This window comes from Triturus cristatus, chromosome 6 (genome assembly GCF_964204655.1).
Source record: "Triturus cristatus chromosome 6, aTriCri1.1, whole genome shotgun sequence".
Classification (NCBI taxonomy): Eukaryota; Metazoa; Chordata; class Amphibia; order Caudata; family Salamandridae; genus Triturus; species Triturus cristatus.
The window spans coordinates 1930060530-1930085184 of record NC_140589.1 but is presented as its reverse complement, the minus strand read 5'-3'; the positions used below and the strand labels follow the sequence as shown (position 1 = coordinate 1930085184).

The window sequence follows — 24655 nt, the reverse complement described above, 5'->3', positions numbered from 1 at the left end:
TTGGCATAATCAAGCCTGGATCCTATTAGGGCCTCCACTGTCGTTTTCCTATGGGCGATGGGGAGAATAGTAATTCAAATAGAGATTTTCTGGTAAAACAATGGCAAGCTGGAATCCCACACGCTGCCCATCAATGTGAGAAGTTGGCCTGGCATATGCTGGTAACTAGTTATAGTGGCCACCTTGCACCAGTCCAATTCGGCTCTTATGGTAGATAGGTTTAAGACAACCTTTTAAAAAAAGCTATCCTAGTGGTAGCTGTGGAGAGCAGCCTTCAGGCTAAGTTTCAGAGGAATGTAAAGCAGCTTGTTTTACCTTATAATCTCTTGAATTACCAAATGAAAGGACACCGCACATGTATATATATCAAATATATATGTATTTATTTCTAGACACACTCTACTAATCTCTTTATGAGATTAGAAGCCAGGAACACATTCAAATATCAATGTTTCACAATAAGTTAAGCACAAATATGGCTGGTGCCCTAGGGGTGTACCAGACCATATACTAAAAAAGAGGTTTAGGAAAGTCAACTTGCAGAATGACAAGGCCTAGGGCCTGTAGAATCGCTGGGTCTTTACTAATGCAGTAGAAGCAGGTAAGTAAACGACCCACGGGAGACGCGTGCAGTGTGTGAACACAGCCACGGGTTCCCTATCGATTACAATGGAACAAGTCGCGGTTTGATTTTTAAAGTTGTAGGGTACTTCGAGGAAGTCTACAAGCAAGCCACTTACAAGGTAAGTAATTTGAGGGCCAACACACAATAGGGCACCGGAGTGCACGAGTTACCTCACCCAGGGAAGCCGGGTGCATAGGTGTCTTTTGGTGTCGGGTCGCGTCGCTGTTTTCTATGGAGACCAAAGAAGATTTGCTGCTAGCGAAGAATGAAGAAGTGTCTGGTGGAATCAAAGGCTGGATTCAAGATGAAGATGACTTGAAAATTGAAGGGACAGTGTTCACAGTCACTTGCCAGTGACCCGGGGCCAAGAAGATGGATGCCCACGGAAGTCGGGTGATTTCAGGTGATCAAGGGTGTTTTGACTCTTCGCTTATGAGGTCCAAGAGAGATCGACGATGACCAGCAGCTGGATTCTGAGTGTCCCACAACGTCTGAAGCTTACTGAGGTGTCGGCAACCGGATTGGAGCCAACAAGCCTTGGCAACAGCAAGTCTCGTGGAAATCGAAGAAGGTCAGCGTTGCAGACCAGCAAGGTCTGAGGGACTCACCCAGCGAGGGTAAGTGAGGGCAGGCCTGGAGCAACCAGGGGAGCCCTTTGAGTCGATAAGCAAGTCTTCGGGGGACCCACAAGCCAATGGGCAAGGGATCGCAAAGACGCCTCTTGAGGAAATGCTTCACAGGAGCCCACGGTCACTCGGGACGGGGTAGGCCTCTGATTTTCGCTGCAAAACCTGCTGGAGGCTTGGGCCACAAATGGTTCAATGCACAAGTTTGTAGAACGTCGTGAAGGGGTTGCACTCGACAATAGTGCACAGTACCCGGGTATTGCTGTTCCTCGTCACTCGTGGGGTCCACTCGCCACAGCTTTGCTGGGGACTCACAATGGCCGTCGAGAAGGTAGGAAATCTACTTCCGGGGCTGCAGGGACTTCGAACTCCGGCGGGAGTGGGAATGTTTGCGACCGTTGATTAAGGCTTTTGGTGCCTGCCAAGCAGGGGAGTCACTCCTTGTCATGATCTCAAGTGCGACGGCGCAACGCTGCGAATAAACCTGCATGGACTCCATTTCCCGGGTGGCGCAGCGAACGCTCGCGTCACGTGACGTCCCGCATGCCCCGGAAAAGGATAAAGACCATGACGACCTAGGGGGCGTTGCCAATTATTCCCGAAACACTCGTTCCAGGTCAGCGGCCTGAATCCTCGCAGCAACCATCCTACGGATTTGCCTCCTCCAAAGCTCCCAAGCTCCCAGCCAGCAAAAACCCGTCGGAGGATTCCCCGAGTTCCCGCTCGCACCCCCTTTTGCATCAACCGGCTTCAAACCGCGAGGTGAGTGTCAAGAAGTTCTTTGACTCCCGAACGCCCACGGATTTCCGGGCCAACGGCTGATCCATAGGTGCGCGCTCCTCTGCCCCCGCGCTCCTCTGCCCCCTTCGTTTCCCCACGAGCATAGAGTCGAAGCGCGAGCACCACTGGGGTTGGCTTCAAGGGATCAGGGTGTAATTCCTAGCCGCCTTCAGTATGCCTCTCCCCAAAGAGAGGTCTACGAGGCGTTACGGGACACTCTGGTATTGACAAACCCCCTTTGGAGGGAATACCCCGCCGACTCGGCGCTCCTCCGCCCCAGGATTTCCGGGCGTAGAGTGGCAGCGCCTGCAACACTCGTCACCGGCTCCTCCGGTGCCTTCTTACTCTCTCCTTGCCTTCCCGTGAGTTCAACGGGACGGTGCGGGAGGAGAGTACCCCCGCCAACTCGGCGCTCCTCCGCCCCAGGATTTCCGGGCGTAGAGTAGCAGCGCCTGCAACACTCGTCACCGGCTCCTCCGGTGCCTTCTCACTCTCTCCTTGTCTTCCCGTGAGTTCAACGGGACGGTGCGGGAGGAGAGTACACGGTCCCGACGACAACCGCCACCGTGAACCGCCCCAGTGAGAGTAACTGGGCCAAGACTTTACCTCGTTCTGACCTGAATAAGCCAAACAGGGGGAGGAAGGAGTATCAGGTAAACGGGGAAGAGCCAGGCAGAGGTTTAGCGCTGTGGGAAGGGTGTAAGTGAGCAAGCTCCGTGGCTGACCTATCTGCTTGTTTCCTTTCAGGTCTCTCTCCCTGCGGTCCCTATCCTTCCTTCCCTCGCCCACCTGTCTCCCGAGTCCGTGTGTATTGTACATATTCCGGACTGGGGACGGATGGGAGGTGGACCCTTACATAGCATCAGCGTCATCCCGAGGAGAGGATCAAAGGAAACCGTGACACTCCTTGACTCCAAGGGAGATTCTTCTTTCTTCCAAAGGTAGTGGAACGTCGAAGGGCCAGGATTCTTCTTTGTAGAGCATCGTCCAGGGTTATCTACTTTGCAATGGCAAGGTTTCCTATCTTATACTGAAGATAGGGGAGGGACTAGCTCTAGGACCACTCCTCTGGGAGGGTCAGGGTAGTGGGTGGTTACACCCACTTCCCTTTGTCCAGTTTCGCGCCAGAGCAGGGACAGGTAGCCCCTGAACCGGTTTGAGCTGGCATATGCACAGAGGAGCATACTGCTCCCCCAGTGCAGGACTTCAAAGCACTCTAGAAGTTCACCCACCCAGCTCCAATACACTAAATCCTGTCTGGAAGGTAGTGACACCTCCCTGTGACAGGATACCTATTGTTGGGCCTCCTCCACTGCGAGTTTCAGTCAGCAGCAGGAGGGCAGCCCAGTGTCTGTGCTGGTGGCATCCATTTTGTGATGCCAAGGCTCTTTCAGATTTCTACCGTGTTACCACAGTAGGTACATGTCGTCCCCTCTAGAAGGGTGGGATCATACTCCCACACCAGTTACTGGTGTGGGGGTATGATTCCAAGTTGTTTGACACCAGACACGACATGTTTTGATGCAGTCATTCCAAAGTTAGGATTTACCGTTGGGTTATAATGCACTTAAGAGTATATGGTTTAACCGCATTCACAAACAGCCACAGAGAATAGACTCTGCCAGCTGCAGAGGGGTACTGCTCATGCAGAGGCACCCCCTCACATTGTAAACCAAGCCCCCTGCCCTCAGGATTGATAGGGCCTGCTATAGGGGTGACTGATGGGTTTATATGTGTGTGTATGGTGAGATATAGAAACCTATACCTCAGTGAGGAGTGCTAACACTACCTCACCCAGGCTGCAGTAGCAGGCCTGTGGTGTCAGATTGAGTCTGCTTCCCAGGGGTGGCATAATACATGCTGCAGCCCCTGGTAGGCCTGTTAAGTACCTATGCCCTTGGTACCTAGGGCACCATATACTAGGGGCTTGTAAGGTACCACAGTATCCAATCACTAGTGCATCTAATATGCACACCAAGTTGTTTAGAGAGAACAGAGAGGCTGGGGCCCTGATTAGCAGGGACCCAGCCAGACTATAGCCAGAAACCAGTGTATACATCAGAAAAAAAGTGGGGGCAACATAAGTGCAGATCCTACTCTCCTACAACGAGGAAGTCAAATGATTGGTTTGATCCAGAGAGATTAGTATAAAAAATTATTCCAAGATTCCTTGTTTTAGCCCAGGGCTTGAGGCCACCAAGAATTGTTCCAGAAGGAGGTATCCTGCCCGAAGGGGAGAACCTCTGTCTTTTCAGAGCTTAATTTGAGACAATGGGAGCTCATGCCACGCCCACCAGCCACACTGCGTCGCATGCAACCATCAGCAAGGCCATCGCTAACACCCCCAGAAAAATCAACTGCCTGCTGATCAACGCTCGCTCACTCGGGAAACACGCTACGGAAATCTGGGACACCATCATAACCCGCACCCCCGGTGCCATCTGCATTACAGAGACCTGGCTGAACCCTGCATCCACTCAATATTGCCACAGTCACCCCCAACGGATACAAGATCACACACCGAGACTGATCCATCAGAAACAGCGGCGGCAACGCCATAATCTGCAAGGAAAACCTTGAATGCTCTAGCACCACGGATGACTCCACCCCCTTCAGGGAGCACTTCAACTTCCAACTCCAAACCAAAAGCAAAACCACCATCAGAGGCACCCTTGCCTTCAGACCTCTAGGACTCCCGCCCCACCTTCTGCAAAGCTATCCCAACCTTCCTTGCCCCTTTCGCCATTGACTCGAATCTGTACATCTTCCTAGGAGACCTCAACTTTCGCCTGAAGAACACCAAAGACGCTAACGCAGGAGACCCCCTAACCTCGGACTCAAACAGCTGGTCACTGACCCCACCCACTCCGCAGGACACACACTCAACCCTATCTTCTCAGCCAGCAACAAAATTAAATATACCCACACCGAGGAGCTCACCTGGACGGACCACCACTGGATCTACTTCTTCATCTTGGATCCCCCCAGAACCCCTGCCTCCACCGTCAGCCAGACATGGCGCAGTTGGGCTAAGATATCAGAACAATGATGGACCAACACCCTCAATGACCGACTAACAACCACCACCAGAAACGCTGAACACGTGGTGGACAACTTTGAGAACTGGCTCCTGGCAAGCCAGCTCCTCACCCACGCACACAAGACACTCCACGACACCGGACCAGCATACCTCAACAGACGACTCACCTTCTACACCCCAAACCGACAGCTCTGCTCCGCCGACCACGCCCTCGCCACCATCCCCTGCATCCGAAGAGCGACCTTCGGCGGCAGATCGTTCTCCTACCTCGCCGCCAAGACCTGGAACACCCTCCCCATCCTCCTACGGCAGACCCAAGACCTACTAACCTTCAGGAGGCTACTCAAGACCTGACTGTTCGAGCAGTAGCAGCATCCCCCCCCAGCACCTTGAGACCCTCACAGGTGAGTAGTGCGCTCTACGAATTCCTTGATTGATTGATTGACAAGGTCGCACCGCAGAAACCAACTAACCCCAAAAAACAAACATAATACCCCAAATGGTTCACAGAGCAACTCAAAATGCAGAAATGTGAATGTAGACAGAAGGACATAAGATGGTGGTGCCAGTAAGACTTTCGAGTACCAAAAACACTTCCAAGGTGCCCTCGAGCATTACCACCACCTCCAGAAGAACACCAAGAAGACCATCTTAGCCACCCACATCAATGACAGCTCCAACAAAAGCAAAGAACTCTTCAACAAAGTCAAGGAGTTCACCAACACCTCTGCAACAGAAAACAACATCACACCCTCGCAAGCTCTCTGTGACACCCTTGCAGACTTTTTTCGCAACAAAATCAACACCATCTACCAAGACTTTGCACCCCACCGAGGACAGCATCAACTGCATCATGTCGATTGATGTACAGCCACACCAGCTCACCTCGTGGAACATCTTCTCTGAGATGGAAACGGCATCCATCATGAGATCCATCTACCCCGGAACACCAGCAGACCCCTGCCCACATCATACTTTCAACCTCACAATGAACCCATCAGCAAAGAACTCACCAAGGTCCTCAACACCACTATAACCACGGCCCACTTCTCCCAGAAATGGAAAAATGCCAACGTGAAGCCACTTCTGAAGAAGCCATCCGCAAACCCAGGAGAACCCAAGAACTACCTACCTATCTTCCTGCTCCCTTTCCCTGCCAAAGTAATCGAGAAAGCCATCAACATCCATCTCATCAGACATATGGAGAACCACAACCCTCTGGATTCCTCCCAATTAGGTTTCAGAGCTAACCACAGCACAGAGACAGCCCTAATTGCAGCCATGGATGACATCAGAATGCTGTTGGACCAAGGGGAAACAGCAGCCCTCCTCCTCCTCGACCTCTCAGGAGCCTTTGACATTGTATCCCACCACACACTACTAAACAGAGTCCACCAGATCAGCATCCAAGGAGCAGCCCTCAAGTGGATAGCATCTTACCTTACAGGAAGAACGCATAAGGCCATCTTCCCGCCCTACTCCTCGCTCCCTACAATCATCACCTGTGGTGTACCTCTAGGCTCATCCCTCAGCCCAACTCTCTTCAACGTATACATAACACCCCTAGCAAATGTCATCAAGAGCCACAGACTGAACATCATCTCCTACACGGACACCCAACTCATTCTCTCCCTGACTAATGACTCAAATACCACTTAGGACAAGTTCTAAAAATGCATAAAAGACGTGGCCACCTGGCTGATCAACAACTGTCTCAAACTCAACACCAACAAGACAGAAGTACTCTCCAGGAAAGGCAAGGACAACCTCTGGAACAACGAATGGTGGCCACCTGAGCTAAGCCCACCTCCCAAACCCACCGAACACACCTGCAACCTAGGCACCATCCTCAACAAACATCTCTCCATAAAGAAGCAGGTCAGCGCCGTCTCCTCCACCTGCTTCCTCACCCATCGAATGCTCAGGAAAGTCTTCAGATGGCTCCCAACCAACACCAGGTGAAATGTCACACAAGCTCTCGTCACCAGTACACTATACTATGACAACTCCTTCTATGTTGGAACTACCACCCAACTCATGATGAAACTCCAGACTATCCAGAACACTGCAGCCAGGCTCAACCTCGACCTCCCCAGGTGGACTCATATCACCTTTCACCTCAGGAAACTCCACTGGCTACCAGTTGCGGAGAGACACCAGTTCAAGCTGCTCACCCACACTTACAAGGCACTACACAATGAAGGATCGGCGTACCTCAAAACTCAAATGAACTGCCACCTACTCACAAGGAAACTCTGCTCCGAATCCTTCTTCCTTACAGCCACACGTCGCATCTACTGGACCAACAGCGGAGGCCGCTCTTTCTCCTACCTGGCGGCCAAGACGTGGAACAACCTCACTCTGCACCTCAGAGCCTCTCCATCGCTCCAGCAGTTCAGGAAGGACCCCAAGACCTAGATGTTCACCCAATAGGAGAACCGGCAGATCACCTTCCCAGTGCCTTGAGACCCTCACAGGTGATGCAGCTGTGATCTCCAAATCCGACTGATTGATTCATCCAGTTGAAAATGGCACTCATGCATTCCTGAAAGCAAGAAGCCCACCTCTTCAGTATTATTATTTTTGGGAACAATAATTTAGCGTCGTCCACATAAGACACTGTAGAAAAAACGTAAAACCTTATCTATCCCATAAGAGGGGCCACATATATGTGGAATAAGGAAGGACTTAATAAAGAACCTTGCAGAACACTACAAGACAGGGAGAAGGACTTATACCTAAAATCTCCTCTATGGACCATTTGATCCATTTCATCTAGGAAGGAACAGAGTAGCTTGAAGGCAGAGCTTTGGACACCTATCTTCAACAAACTTTGTTTCAGAATCCTATGGCTTACTGTGTCAAAGGCTGCGGATAGGTCCAAAAGGACCACAGCAGCCTAATCTCCACGGTCAAGGATTACCCTGACCTCCTCTGATACTGCGACCAGCGCAGTTTCCGTACTAAGGGCTTTCCTAACACTGAACTAGGAGTTGTCCAGAATACCATTCTGATCCAAAAAAATTGAGAGAGAGAAGGTAAGATGTCTTTCTAGTCCATTCACTAGAAAAGGAAGCCTCAATATCGAGCTGTAGTTATTTTCTTCCGCCGGGTCAAGAAGTGGCAGAATGGAGTCCTTTTTCCATTCCATAGGTAAACATCAGTTTTTTAGAATATTATTGAGCAGCGAGGAAAGTGGAGGTGCAATAAAGTTGGCTATATTGTGCAACACTCTAGTAGGGCAAGGGTCTGGGGGCTCCGGACTTGGTTAGTTTTATAAGTTCGATCATACTCTCTGAGGAGATAGCTGGAAACTCACAAAGCCAGTTGGATTTGGCCTGATCAAGTGCTAGCTTGAGTTGTAATCAGTCCTGTTGTTGAGGATAAGGTCATTGAAAACCTTCTCAACTTCATTTTTGAAGAAAGTCGCTAAGTTCTCACAAAGCTGTTGAGTGGGGAGTGCTGTAGGAGAAACAGAGGGAGTAGAGAGACCAAATACTGTTTGGAACAACTCCTGGGATGAATTGGCAAAGGACCTGATTTTCTCCATTAAAAAGTGGATTTTCTCAGAAATTATCAAACTCTTATATTCCTGATTCAGTCATTTTATATTTCTGCTTTTCCTCTGGAGCATAGTTACTTCTCCAGATCCTTTCCTGATGAAGACAAGATTTTTTTGATTCCCTCAATTTCTCAGAATACCAGGGGGCTGATGGGCGCAATCTGCGATTGATGACTTTCTTAAGCGGCGACAATTTATTTGCTGCTTCTTGTATCCAGTTAAAATAACGGAAGCTGCAATGTTGGGGGCATCTGTAAGGGGAGTTTGGGAGAGCTCAAGGGCCTTCATTAGGTCTGATCCATTGACTTTGCTCCATGGCCTGAGCAATTTGTCCTGTTTGGTAGAATTAGGGACTACGGTTGTTTGATTACTACAAAAGCTAAATGGAACCACCATGCGGTCAGACCACATAACCGGAAGGGTGCCAAGTAATTGCAACTCCGGGAGATTTGTAAAAAATACCATCAAGCGCATGTCCCACAAGATGAGTTGGGGGATCACTTATGCAGTGGCGTCACTAGGGTTGGTGTCACCCAGTGCGGTAACTCATGGTGTCACCCGTGCGGTCCACACCCCCCTAGTGACGCCACTGGCCGGCCACACCCCCTAAAAACAACTCTGATTGAAGATCTCACATATCACTTGTGAGATTGGCTGTACTAATTAGCACATGATTTGTATCACTGCTCCCCAAGTTTCTCTATTGTATGTTCACCTCAACTACCCCCTTTTATTTCACTTCTATGAGCGTTTTTAACTTTTGCTCACTTTCTGTGACTATATGCATGTTTTGTATTTTTGTATGTCTTGTTTTGGGGCCGCCATTTTCTGTTCATCCATTACTAGGTGTAATTTACCCCAACTGACTGCTTGTGACTGCCGGAGGGAGAATGCTGCTTGTTTTAGCTGCTCCCACAATCTGTCTCCCTTGGGCCAGAGAGAGGAGGAGTGACCCGGGCAGTGGGGGGAGAAAATGGTGTGAACACTCAGAGGAGGGTACTTAGTAACCCGAGCCCAGAGTGAATTCAGCTGTCCACGCTCGAACCAAAACAAAGGAATCAGAGACGACTTCCGCTGTCTGAGGCTTACACAGGATAATCCCCCCCCCCCAAGGTTGGGCTGCGTCCCAGCCTGGGCTCCGAGTGCAGGGCTCCCCCGTGCAGGCTGGTCCCGGGGCAGGGGTCCCATTATTTTGCATTTTGTTGTCACCCCATGTGATGGTGTCACCCGGTGCGGTCCACACCCCCCGCATCCCCCTAGTGATGCCACTGCACTGATGACATCTCAAATGACATCACTAATGACATCATCCACAGAACCACTCACACACCCACTCACATTCCTATACAAGTACTGATACAACCACTCACCCATCCATAGAGCCACTCAAACACCCACTCACTCCCTCATACGGGTACTCACACAACCACTCACTCACCCACAATGTACTCATACAACCAGTAACCTAACCATATAGCCACTCACAGAGCCACACACTCACCCAAACAGCTGCTCACACATTCAATTATTCACTTATACATCCACTCACACAGGCTCTCACTTGCTCATACCGCCTCTTAACACAGCCGCTCACTCACCCATACATGCACTCACACACTTCCTCACACACCCACACAACCACTTACATACGCATGCACAAATCCATACAAGCAGTCACACATCTGCTCACTCGCCCATACTTCCATTCACACAGACCCTTTACAATACAGCCACTCACACCCCAAGTCACTTAACCAAACAGACACTCAAACAGCTACACCCATACTGGCACTCAGACACCCACTCGTATGGATACACACAGTTACACAGCCACTAACATAATATATGTAAGAAACTGAATTACTCATTAGCAGTATAGAAAGTATGCTATTTTATCTTATGTAGTACCTTGGTATACATGTTTAATGCTCATAAATGTTTAGAACACACGTCCTTCACTGGATGCCAGGGATAGTATAGGCTCTGATTTCACTCGTACAAAACCAGTGAAATTCTGGAGTTATATTTATCTGAGCTTACTATAACTTACGTCCCCGCAATGCAGTGCTCATGACCTCACATAGTACATCACTCATGACATGGTCAGTGGCATCACTGATGACATCTCAAATGACATCACTGATGGCATCATCAAGCAAGTCTAAGAGTTTTAAAGAGTTTATGGGAGTTAAACATGCATACTAACCTACGGCAAAAGATAAATTAGTATACTTGGTGCACTGCTACTGAGTGATACTACTTCTAACATATATCATGTGGGTGACTGTGTGACTGTATGCATCTCCTAGACTGCCCAAAGCAATTGGGTAGTTGACTAGTGATCTCATCAACGATGTCACTGGTGACATCACTCATAACATCACTAGTTGTATCAATAACAATGTCACTGGTGGCATCACACACTGCATCACTTGTTATGTCTTCAGCAACGTTACTGGTGTCATGACACACAGCATCACTAGTGATATCATCGATGATGTCAGTGGTGATATGACACACTGCATCACTAATGACTTCATCAACGATATTACTGGTGAAATGATACACAGCATCACCAGTGGTAGCATCTACGACATTTCTGGTGGCATTACACACAGCATCACTAGTGATGGCATTGACGATGTCACTAGTGGCATCACTAGTGATAGCATTGACTATGCCATTGGTCACATCACAGCATCACTATCTATATCATCAATGAGTTCACTGGTGACATAACACACATCACTAGTGTTATTATCGTTGATGTCACTTGTGATATCACACATGTAACTCAGTGAAGGAGAGGTGGAGGAAAGTGACTGCACCTGGAAGGTGAGAGAAGCACAGAAAGGATGAAGGTACAATCACTGATCACTTACCACAGCTTCTCAATCCTGCATTCTGGGTGCTTCAGTCCATGACACAACTGCATCAGCCCGGAGTCGCCCAACTCATTGCGGCTAAGGTTTAGCTCTGTGAGAGATGGGTTCCCGCAGAGAGCTAAGGCGAGGTCTGCACAGCAGGCACCAGTGAGAGAGCAGTGGCACAAGCTGCAAATGACAAACAGAAAAAATATGTGTGCAATCCTTAAACAAAGCAAGCATGGGTGTACCCAGTAGGTTTGACTATTCTATGGAGTATGTACACCGAGGCACAAAGCACATGGGCACACATTCACTCTAAAACATGGGACTGGCACACAGGCAGCACACCACAGAATCCTATTGGAACACAGCGCCGTAGACACACAGGCATCCATGCTCCATGAATAGCAACATGCAGGCATCAAGCCACACAGATCCACAGTTATACCTAACCATGTGCAGCAGGATGCACAGGGCGCTGTGCCTCAGTGGGGCATAGGATGGTGAACCACTTGAAGAATAGAGTCACATGACGTAGGAGAGCCCTACATCTGGGGGCACAGGGTGGTGTGGTCCAAAGGAAACCTTGGTAATTTGTCTTAGAGTAGCACTGGATCTTGTGCATCAAGGGACATTGGGTACGTTGCATGAGAGGTGATGTGCATCAGTGGAGGCCGAGTGTTATGCATCAAAGGGACACTCGCTACTGTTCATCAGGGGAGGCCGAGTGTTATGCATCAGAGGGGCACTCACTGCTCTTCATCAGGGGAGGCCGAGTGTTATGCACCAGAGGGGCACTCACTGTTGTTCATCAGGGGAGGCCGAGTGTTATGCATTAGAGGGACACTCGCTACTGTTCATCAGGGGAGGCCGAGTGTTATTCATTAGAAGGAAACTGGCGGATGTGTATCAGGGACCGCAGATTATTGTGTATCAGGGGAGACTGATGTTCTATATCTGAGGGACACAAGCTGCTGTGTATCAGGGGAGACTGAGAGGTATGCATCAGAAGGACACTGTGACGTGTAAAAATACATAGGATCTGTGTACTTGTTGGACAACATAAACTAAGGGATTGGTGTCTAGACTGATTCTGGACACCCCCACAGGATATATCAGCCTATAGACCAGCTAGCTCACAGTGCCACTATAAGCCCCCCTAACCTTACCAAGGAGTGAATAGTTTCTGGCAACCATTGAACATGACAAGCCTGACCCGTCAGGGATCGTGGATACAGTACAGCACTTATCGCTCAGTCAATCGTGCCCACTTCTTCTCAGAGAGGTACACAGAATAAACGTTGGGGATGTTTTCAATAAGCACTTATTGATCCAGCGTCATTCTAGTATAAAACATGTTTGCTGCGACAATCAATAGACAGAAGCTAACGGAAAAGATTACAAGCACCAATAGGGTAAATAGAAGGTAGAATTCCATCCTGGTGCTAAAACAGTGGATATATATAGGCATATAAACATGACAGTAATCAAGCGTACTCCTACGATGCGGACCCTACCTAAGTGTACCTAGTATGTATGTAGGTGTAAAGCCAAGAATCCCCTAGGTGTGGTAAATATTTCATTACCGGTACTATTTTTTATGCGGTAAAGTCTAGTAAGAATAACTCAGTAAATATAAGAGGCAGAATCCGTGGTATTAGAGGTTCTAAAAGGCTTTATTCCTATACAAAGGAATACAATTCGAATTGCAGGCTTCTATTCCATCACCACGAAAGTTCAGGAAGGAAGGGCATACATTATTGACAGATAAGCAGTTTTATAGAAAATGCATTACAGTGAAACAGACGCAAGAGGCGTAACAGCTGATAATACAGATAAACTGTGCATACGTAACTAATAGAGGCGGTCTTATGGGCGTAATTTAATAAACGTCATTATACATGATGTCACAAGTGGGTGGATCCATAAAAGAATCCTGCAATGTCAGCAGAAATATTTGGCAGAGATGCGTGCGCAGCCGCATGACGTGTGATTGACGTGCAACTAGAGGGTGAAGGGGACTTGACATTTAGCTCTACATGTGGAGACAGAAGTCTGGGGGGTCATGTCAACCTAATCCCAAATCATATCTAATATCCTATGTTTAAAGAACTGTGTTATCCAAAAGGAAAGGTCTCTAGGATAGAATCTATTCTATACTGACTGTTAGTGCGTGTACAAGCGTCTAAGTGTCTACATGAGATGCGAGAGGGTAGGAATATTCCATGGTAACGGGGGCTATGAATTACTTGCATGTGGACAGCGAGGCCTGGCCCTTTGCACGGTAGCTGGAGGAATGTTTACCTAAACTACTAGACAGGAATGCATCGGACGAGGAGCGGAGTAGATAATCTTGAAGGTGAAATACAGTTTTTGGCAGGCAACAGGCTGGATCAGGCACCGTTAGCCGCGCAGGGAGTAGGACAAAGTTCATGGATACAGATGCAGGCTCAGACTGGAGCTTTCAGAGGCAGAAGGCAGGAAAAGGCTTGATGACAGAATTCTGGGCCTACTCGCCTGAATCTGTGAAATGTGGAAAGTGAACCACATAAAGTCGGTGGCCTTTCATACTTAGGAATGGAATATCTGACCCATTCATGGCGGATCTGAAAGAGGACATGTTGACGGTGGACGCACATGTATTTGCGTCTTCAAAACTGGAACTGGAGGGAACATACATGTACTTATAGCATGCACATGGAGCCGTTGGGGTCTACGATAGGGGACATAACTGATCACAAAATTCGTATTTCCTCATTCCCTCCTTGTCCCCTACGGACCCTCAGGAGATATCGATCTTCATCAATCCATCGATCTGTTCATATAGCATCATTTGTTCTTCTTTCTTCTTCCGGGATCTTGAACGAAAACTTGGATGTGGGATACACGATGTGGCACACAGACCACAAATCGCTGGCCCACATTGTAGACATAAGCAGCAACTGAATAGTATGAGAAAGCCAATACCTAGGAAGGATAGGATTCTCCATCCCCAGGCTGACAACACGCCCCAGAACCAACCGGACCAAGTCCAGGTGCCTGGACTCTGGTGTATCTGGCTTATAATCTTATGAAGGCGGGTTATGGCTTTATATACTGACGGCGAATTTTCTGGTATGAAAATGCAGCAACTTGATCCGATGACCCTACAAGCTCCGCCCCTATCGGCCAGGATGACGTCAAGGACAAGACGATTTTGAAGAACAACAATCCGCATAGCAGACTGCTCTTCTGTTAAATTGCCTAAGGCGGAAGTAGTTTCGTTCACTACTGCTTCAAGGGTTCTGGTTAATCTACGTATCAGCTTACTATTAGTGACTGTACCTATATAGGGAAAGAAACCTTTATTGAAATCTGTGTATTGTTCCCATGCTGTTTCAGTGTAATCGACAATTGGGAGATCTCTCTGCTGTCTATTGTGTACTAAATGGGTATTTCTATGATAATCAGGAGGAGCTAGGAAAACAGGTGGTAGAAGGAATGCTATGTAACAGGTACCATCCCAGTCTAGAGGTAGACGTATATATGCGGTCTGGCCACATATGAAGTAGGAATGACGGGAAGCTCTAAATGTAGACTTGCCTTGATCACTGAATTTTATTACAGTGGTGCATTTACTATGGCCCATGTGTATGGAACCATTCTTTCTTACACATAATTCCCCTTTTACTGGGAATACTGACATGGCGGGCAAGATTGGTGTAGCTTCAGATTCAACGTTCAGGATCATGAGGTTAAGTGTAAAATTACCTAATCCATATACTTCATTTTCTAGATCAGTTCCTGTTCTTTTGGGAAGTCCCTCCTTGTTAGGGTAGCAGACTTTAAGCAAAACTAGGTTCAGGTTTCCCCATACCCAGTTGTCTTGATAAACTGCGGAATTTGAATCTAGGGAATTAATCAAACTAAACCATGCTCCACAGGAGCCATTGTGTGTGAATGGATAGGGAAAGAGGGGCAAAACTCCCTTATAGTTCTGATAGGGAGGGAGTCGGCCACATATCCAACAATTTGTGGCATTGCTGGTCTGATGGGAATGATGTAACATACTAATGAATGTGTTATTGCGCAGCGCAAATCTATAGGACAATTCATGCGGAGGTAATTCGCTAAAAGAATGTTCTGCAGTTACATTGTAAACACGCTTAAGAATAGGGTAATACATGTGCAATAGTATGCTGACAATGATGATCAGAAGACTTAGAAAGAACAAAATTAATAATGTTACTATGCAGTGACTACGAAGTGATTTACAATACGCATGCTTTTTAAGCTGCATCTGTTGATTTCTTTCTCTATTCCGGTCTAGAGGATACATGTCAGAGACAAATTCAACCGATTCACCTTGGAGAGGACTTAAACAATCAAATTGTCTGACTTACTAGACCTTAATTTTAGTTTATAAAGTTCCGTGTTTGTTAATTCAGCCAAGGGGAGTTTTGAGTCTGTCTGTGAGGGGATGCAGGGCTGAGCGTTCACACTAGATGGTAGTCCATAAAATTTCTTGATATGACTCGAGTGCAACCACCCTTTGCGTCCCTCAATCTTCACGGCTGTCCTTGTAGTTAGTAGAACCAATTTTGGCGATGTCCATCTAGGCTCCAGTTGGGTCTTTCGGTCAAAATTCCTGATCAAAACCAGGTCCCCAGGAACCACGTCATGGGGCTTCACCTCAGTATTATCGGGAAAAGCTGCGGCTACCTGTGAACGACAAGATTGTAGTGCAGACATCAAGGAAGCCAGGTAATCTGTCAGCATATTACAGTCAACATCAGTGATTTTGCGAGGTATAGGCGTCCCCCACATATTTGGTGGTCTACCGAAGATCACCTCGTACGGGGATAGCCCTGTTCGAGAATGTGCTACCATTCTCATGTAAAAGAGCGCAACTGGTAAGGCTACTATCCAATCGACACCTTTTTCTCTACATATTTTGGACAATCTAATTTTCAGAGTTTGATTATGGCGTTCCACGAGACCTGCTGCCTCGGGATGTCGGACACAGTGGAATTTCCATTGGTAGCCTAACAAAAGGGAAACGTGTTTCATTAGTTCGGATGAGAACGGCTGGCCGTTATCTGAGTAGACAACACGTGGTAAACCGTACCGTGGGAAGAATTCTCGAACTAACTGTTTGGCAGTAGTCGGGGCAGTGTAATCTGAAACCGGGTAGGCTTCTGTCCAACGGGAAAGAGCACAGACAACTACGAGAACATATTTGAATCCTCGACATCGTTCCATCTGGATATAATCCATCTGGAGGACTTCAAAAGCATGATCGGGAGGTTGAAATCCACCCTGCTCTACGGGGATGCTTTTACCTGGATTAAACTGACAACATATCATACAGGTACGAACTTTTTGTTTAGCTGCTGCTCGCAAGTGTTTGTTGAACCAAATGTGTTGAATGCTGTCTAGCATAGCTTTTTCTCCTAGGTGCGCTGGACTATGTATTGTGTTAATGATGACTTGAACCATGGAGTCGGGAAGAAACCATATAGATTTTTTCTTCGTCATCCATCCTTGACCCGTTTGGATCCCTCCTAATTCAGTCCATTTCTTTATTTCTTCTGGTGTAGCATGTGTCTGTATGTCAATTACATCAAGGGCGGGATCCTTAACTGTCATGCAATGTGTTGGTGTCGGAACTATTGTCTTTGTCATGTCAGTTGTGTGAGTCTGATTCTGAGCAGTCTGTTTAGCTGTTCTGTCAGCTAGGTCATTACCCTGAGAAATGATATCGGTAACTTTGGTATGGGCTTTGCATTTCATAATCGATATTGCAGTAGGCAGATGAATCGCGTCTAATAGGGCTTGAATGAGGGGTCCGTGTTGGATGTGGGCACCGTGAGAAGTTAAATAACCTCTCTCTCGCCACAGTACGCCGAAGTCATGGACGACTCCGAATGCATAACGTGAATCTGTGTATATGTTGACTTTCTTATTTTTGGCTTGAATACAGGCTTGTGTCAGAGCGATGAGCTCTGCTGCTTGAGCTGACAAAGTGTTAATACAATTTGTTTCAATGACTTCAGTGTCTGTTGTGACTGCGTAAGCGGCCACTAACTCTCCTGTACTTGTTCTCATACATGACCCATCTACATACAATGTCAAGTCTGGATCTGACATAGGGATATCTGTCAAGTCTTGTCTGGGTTTCGTCGTGATAGTAATGACTTCGACACAATCATGTGCCAATAGATCTGTTCCGCCTACTGGTAACAGTATGGCAGGATTTAACGTATTACAACGTCTGATTTCTATGTGTGGCTGAAACAATGTTAATTCGTAACCCGTGAGTCTCGCTATAGTCAAGTGTTGTGTTTGTGTGCGGTTCAAGAGAACCTCTACTGCGTGTGGTACTTGTACTGTCAATTGGTGTCCTAACACTATGGCATCGCTTTGTCTGATAGCTAAAGCTGTTGCTGCCACCGATTTCAGGCACGCAGGAAGAGCCTGAGCTACTGGATCTAATGTACTAGAGAAATAAGCGCATGGTTTGTGTGATCCTGCTTGTTCCTGAGTGAGTACTGACAAGGCAGTACCTTCGCGTTCTGTAACAAAGAGTGTAAACTGTTTACTGTAACATGGTGTTGCTAAGACAGGTGCTTGGCATAAAGCTTTCTTTAAGCTTTCAAAGGCGTGTGTATGTTCTGGAAACCAAGGGAGGACAGTCGATGTGGCTGCCTCCTGTGTTGTCAACTGGATGAGTGGTTTTGCTAGAAATGCATATTGAGGGATCCACTGCCTACAGTATGAAGTGAGGCCTATAAAAGCCCGCACCTCCTTTTGTGTCTTGGGTGGTGACATGTTAGCAATTAACTGGATGCGGTCGGATGTAAGCTGCCTTCCCTCCTTGGACAGCGAGTGCCCAAGGTAAACAACTCGCTGGACACAGAATTGCAGCTTAGAAGGGGACACCTTGAGCCCCTTGTCGGCTAGAAATTTCAAAACCGTCAGTGACGCTGTTTCACATTCAGGTTCGCTTCGGGCGGTGATCAGCAGATCATCGACATATTGAAGCAAGGCAGTGTTAACTGGCATGTGGATACTGTCAAGTTCTCGTTTCAGTGCTTGGCTATAGATGCTGGGGCTTTCTGTAAATCCTTGAGGTGCGCGTGTGAATTTAAAACTTCGTCCATTTAAACTGAATCCGAACAGATATTGACTTTCCGGATCTATTGGGACGCTAAAGAAAGCATTCTTGAGATCAATTACAGTGAAGAACGTTGCTTCTGAGTCAATAGCTGTTAGTAATGAAGAGATATCTGGGACCACAGGGTATTGTGGTACAATACATTTATTTAATTCGCGCAGATCAATAACTAATCGATATACTGGTGGTGCTTTTGGATCCGTTCTTTTAAGAATCGGAATTATCGGGGAATTACATACATTGGAGTCGGTTTCGGACACCACTCCTTGTGCAATGAGCTCGTCAATGATTTGCAGTAAAGCCACAACAGCATCTGGTGGTAACTTGTATTGTCGCATTCGTGGTAGTACTACTCCTGTTTTCAGCGTGACTCGATATGGTGTAATGTTCATGCAACCAACATCAGTGGGGCCTTGTGCCCATAAATGTGTAGGTAAATTCTGTAACCGGTGATCCATGTCTCTTGACACGTAGTGACCTTTAAAGTCACGCAAAAATAATCGTACTCCTTCCGGAGAACAACATATTATAGCTCCTAGAGCTTTCAATGTTTTTATACCTAACAAGTTTTCTGGACATGATTTAGTAAGCAATAAATCTGTAGTACGTGTCAATGGACCAACCGTCAATGGAAGAGGTTGTGTTACTTCATTAATGATAGGTTTTCCTGAGAATCCAAGGGAAATATTCTGTGAGCCTGAGAGGGGTGCCCCTGGAACTTCACTGCGTCTTATAGTTGTTCTGCTTGCCCCTGTATCAAGTAAAAACTTTCTGTCTTCCCCTAATAGTTCACTATGTACATAAGGTCCCTCTTGGTCTACAGGAACCTCAATAAGGGGTAAGCCAACTTCCCTCTCTAGGCTATTTCATGTATATCGCTGATAATCGGGATAATCTGCTTGTGCATACTGATACATCTGTTGTGTTGTTGCTTGTGTTGCAGCAATAGGCTGCGCTTGTGGTGGTGCTACGGTCTGTTGTGGAGCTGCCTGTTGCGGAGCTAATTGTTGCGGAGCTAACCTAGGTTGTGCATGCTGAGGGATTTGTTGTTGATTCTGATCCTGTCTAGGTGGACGTGGTCTCTCCTGGGTTCTACCTGTAGCAATATTATGTTTCAGGACTGGACAATCGTGTATATAGTGACCTTGTTGTTTACAATAGTTGCATGTCCCTTTCGTAGGACCTGCGGAATCACCCTTTTGATGACCATCGGCTGGAACTGACTGGGCAACAAGCATTTTCATTTTCGTATCTTTCATACGTCTTTGTTCATGTTCTTGTTCTTCTTTAATTCTATTGTGGTGATATTGTAACATCTGTAACATCTGTGATGGGGTATTACCTTGCCAGGTACTTTCGAATTTCAATACTCTATTCTTGACTTGTAGCAGAGAATTTTCAACTAATTTTGTCACAAACAGATGTGGATATGACTCGCTACTTGCTTTTATGCCACTATTTATACCAAAACATTTTTCAAATCGGGAATAGAAATCACTAGTGTCTTCATCTGGTTTTTGTTTACAGGCTGATATTGCACCCCAGTCTTCCTTTTTCGTAGTTAATAAACGTGGCAGTACCTGTACTAGTAATCCTGGTAGTGCTGTAGTCTTTTCCCCAAGCCCTGCTCCTGCAGCTCGGGCCCTTTCTTCGTTTTCTAATGCTGTCCAATCTATCTTTTGGTCTCCCACCTCCCATTCCTTTTCTTTGAGTTTCTCGTAAACACCGGCGGGTAATAGGACTTTTAATATTTTCATAATGTCGGGGTAGGTATACTCTCCCATGAGTAACATGTCTTTTATTTCACGGTGGAAACCTGCTGGGTCCTTGTCATGGCTGGGTACTACTTTCTTCATTTCTAATAATTCCAGTTTAGTTATAGGCGTGTACACAAACACGCGTGTAAAGTTATTACCGTCACCTCTGATTGGGTGAACTTCGCGTAACGGGTTCTGTCTATCTATGTGATACATTTTTCTTCCCATGATGGGAACTGGAACGTGTTCTGGGCATACGAAAGCTATATACTGGTTTCGGAATTCTAGAATTTCATTAATTAAATCAGTACCTGACCCTCTCCATTTATTCGTGAGTAGTTCTGTCAATATGTCAGGTAAGGGTCCTGGATCGGAGTGTTGGCTTTTATATAATATAAGGAGGTGTTGAATCATGTATATACTAGCTAAACGCTGTTCGTATGGGTCAAGATTCAGAAACGTGTGTGCAAGTACATCATCATTGTATTCGCTGGGACTATCAGCCCATTGTACTGCTGACCTGGCTAATTCTTGTTCGTCCATGGAATCGAGCATATGGTACCCCCTTCGATCTCGGAGTAATTTATCAACGGCTTGGAATAGGTGTTCAGGGGATCTTGTATTTAACATAGGGTTTGGAAAATGTCTATTATATTCTGGACGTATTGGACGTATCGGGTCATTAAAGCCTCTAGTATTATTATGGGGTCTTCCTCTACCTACGTAAGCTATCGTTTCTAATTGTTCTGAGTCTTGCTCCTCCTCTTCTTCTGATTCTACTCTGTCTGCTTCTCGTCTTTCTTTATGTATTCGTTCTACTTCCTTGCGGATCTTTCGACACATGGCGATTATACACGCCTGTCTATCATGTTTCTCTTCTGATATGTTCTGACCCCATTTGGCAAGTCTTTGCATGGTATCGTGATCTGCCCCAGGCCTGTCTTGATTCCTAATCACGCAATTTATGAAAAAACGTAGTAGTTGTCTTTGGACATCCACTTTCTGGTATTCCATAGCTTCGTTAATACTTTCTGGACCTCGCCCTGTTTGGACGAAGCGATATATATCGTCTAGGTGTTCAACCATTCCTGGTATCGTCATTAATACAATGTAGCTCATCGTATACGTAGTGATGATATGAGCAATTTGTCCTGTCTACCTGGCACGGGATCGTATCTACAATCCACAAGCTGTTCTTTAAACATGTCGGATGTCGCTAATTGGGGTGTACGTTGGAGTGCTAAATCTCTAAGGGTCTGTTTATTTCGCGGCGGTGTGGCAAACATGTCTGTCGTACCTCCTGTAGCACCATCTGAGGTGCTGGGCAAGAAAGGATTCGTTGGACGTAGGATAGAGATTGTAGATGCGGGAAAAACTGTAGAAACGGACGGACCTGTGGGAACTTGTGTAGGAGTTTGTAGTTGCGGGGATACAGACGGATGCTCTTGGTGTTGAACACCATCGGCAAGCGGTGTGTGTGGTATGGCATTAGCATACTCGGGAGCTACGTCATCTAAATAGGAGGAAAGGAAAACGTCCTTTGCTGTTTTGGGATGTGTTTTGGGATGTGCTTTTATCGGGAGCAATGGAGGAGTTAAGTCTTTTGGTATTTCCGGGGTAGCCTTAGGTAACCCTTCGGCCAGAAGAGGATACATACCATTCATAAGAGTGTTTCTTTGTCTATCTACTTGTTCTGAGTTTACTCGGGTACCTTCCTCAAGTAATAGATTTTCTCGAGTTTTATTTGAATTCTCTCTACCTTTCTCTTCCTGTCTGAGCGCTTTTTCTGTACGTCTATATGATTCTTTACGCCATAATTCAATGGCATCTTTCTGTGATTGTCTGGCTTTCTTTTTCCATAATTCTTCTTCTACTCTCATGATGCAATCTGCATCCCAGGTCCCCGCTGCGGGCCATCTCTGATTTTCTGGCAAATCCTTGGTGTAGTCCACCCATAAATCAAGAAATAATACGGCATCTAGGCCATGCTTATGATACATAAAATATCCTGGAGTGTCCCTAGGTGGGATGGGAACAGCTTCTTTGAGTACCCCTTTTCTAGTTTTGATCTGTCTTAATTTCGAAAAGAGCGGCATTTTCAGACCTTATTACTAGAACACACTTTATACAATGAACACAATAATGAACAGTCATTCACACCACAATATATATATAAAACGTATTAAAACATTTAACACTTAACAGTTTTATCGAACGATGATAACGAATAGAAAACTAGTTACTGACATAATACTGACATTAGATAATACTTATTTATATGCAAGACATACTATATATACTGCTAAACAGTACAGATACACTGCTGAAACAGTGCAGACCGGATTTGTGTACCCAAACCCGTCTTGACCGGCACAGACTATGTGCACGTAAAATGCCTCCCCGGTAATGGTACTCACCGGGTAGCTCGGAACGGAAGGCCTCGGAACGGAACTGAAACTGGACCGGACTGGACTCGACTCGACTGGACTCGGAACTTCGGAACCTGGTGGGCCTCTGTATACCTCGGATCTTGCTCTCTCAGCTAGGCTCTGGTCGGGATACTTCGCACTTCTCACCGCCTCGTCTGGGTGTTGATCGCAGCCTCAGTCGCCCCCGCTTCGCCGGAGGGAGATACAGGAAATCCTGCAGGTACGCGTTTTTGTCCGTTCAGCTGTGGCAGGAGACCGGGCCTGCAACGCACCGCCGGCGCGTGAGATGAGAAAGTGTCCCTGTTCGGGCGCCAATTTATGTGGTAAATATTTCATTACCGGTACTATTTTTTATGCGGTAAAGTCTAGTAAGAATAACTCAGTAAATATAAGAGGCAGAATCCGTGGTATTAGAGGTTCTAAAAGGCTTTATTCCTATACAAAGGAATACAATTCGAATTGAAGGCTTCTATTCCATCACCACGAAAGTTCAGGAAGGAAGGGCATACATTATTGACAGATAAGCAGTTTTATAGAAAATGCATTACAGTGAAACAGATGCAAGAGGCGTAACAGCTGATAATACAGATAAACTGTGCATACGTAACTAATAGAGGCGGTCTTATGGGCGTAATTTAATAAACGTCATTATACATGATGTCACAAGTGGGTGGATCCATAAAAGAATCCTGCAATGTCAGCAGAAATATTTGGCAGAGATGCGTGCGCAGCCGCATGACGTGTGATTGACGTGCAACTAGAGGGTGAAGGGGACTTGACATTTAGCTCTACATGTGGAGACAGAAGTCTGGGGGGTCATGTCAACCTAATCCCAAATCATATCTAATATCCTATGTTTAAAGAACTGTGTTATCCAAAAGGAAAGGTCTCTAGGATAGAATCTATTCTATACTGACTGTTAGTGCGTGTACAAGCGTCTAAGTGTCTACATGAGATGCGAGAGGGTAGGAATATTCCATGGTAACGGGGGCTATGAATTACTTGCATGTGGACAGCGAGGCCTGGCCCTTTGCACGGTAGCTGGAGGAATGTTTACCTAAACTACTAGACAGGAATGCATCGGACGAGGAGCGGAGTAGATAATCTTGAAGGTGAAATACAGTTTTTGGCAGGCAACAGGCTGGATCAGGCACCGTTAGCCGCGCAGGGAGTAGGACAAAGTTCATGGATACAGATGCAGGCTCAGACTGGAGCTTTCAGAGGCAGAAGGCAGGAAAAGGCTTGATGACAGAATTCTGGGCCTACTCGCCTGAATCTGTGAAATGTGGAAAGTGAACCACATAAAGTCGGTGGCCTTTCATACTTAGGAATGGAATATCTGACCCATTCATGGCGGATCTGAAAGAGGACATGTTGACGGTGGACGCACATGTATTTGCGTCTTCAAAACAGGAACTGGAGGGAACATACATGTACTTATAGCATGCACATGGAGCCGTTGGGGTCTACGATAGGGGACATAACTGATCACAAAATTCATATTTCCTCATAGGAAAGAGCCAACCCCATTACCTGATAGGAGAGAATGAAGCACCCCTTTTGGTCACAAGTTGGACACCCTGCAAGGGATGTCAGACCGCTGCGTGTTGATGCTTCAGCATGCAGGGCCCTCCGTGTCTTGTGTCATCGTAGAAGCGTCTCCTCTAGTTACCTGGTGAAGGTGCGGTTCTTTTATACGACAAAGGTAGCCTCAGGGTCCTACCACAATCGATATATTGTGAGTACGGTTATGTAAATGAGCCTAAATCAATAATTGCAACTATGCAAAGTAGCTCTGTCGGCCTGGCATGAA

The 24655-nt window shown here is 46.7% G+C and overlaps 1 protein-coding gene across 1 annotated transcript in view; it reads right to left on the bottom strand.

Moving 5' to 3' along the window:
* LOC146822513 (NACHT, LRR and PYD domains-containing protein 12-like) overlaps positions 1 to 24655 on the bottom strand; it is a 221502-nt gene that overhangs the window by 97305 nt on the left and 99542 nt on the right. The window contains exon 8 of the mRNA XM_085613631.1: positions 11516 to 11686. Coding sequence (XP_085469757.1) covers positions 11516 to 11686 — 171 coding nt within the window. The remainder of the gene's footprint in view (positions 1 to 11515; positions 11687 to 24655) is intronic.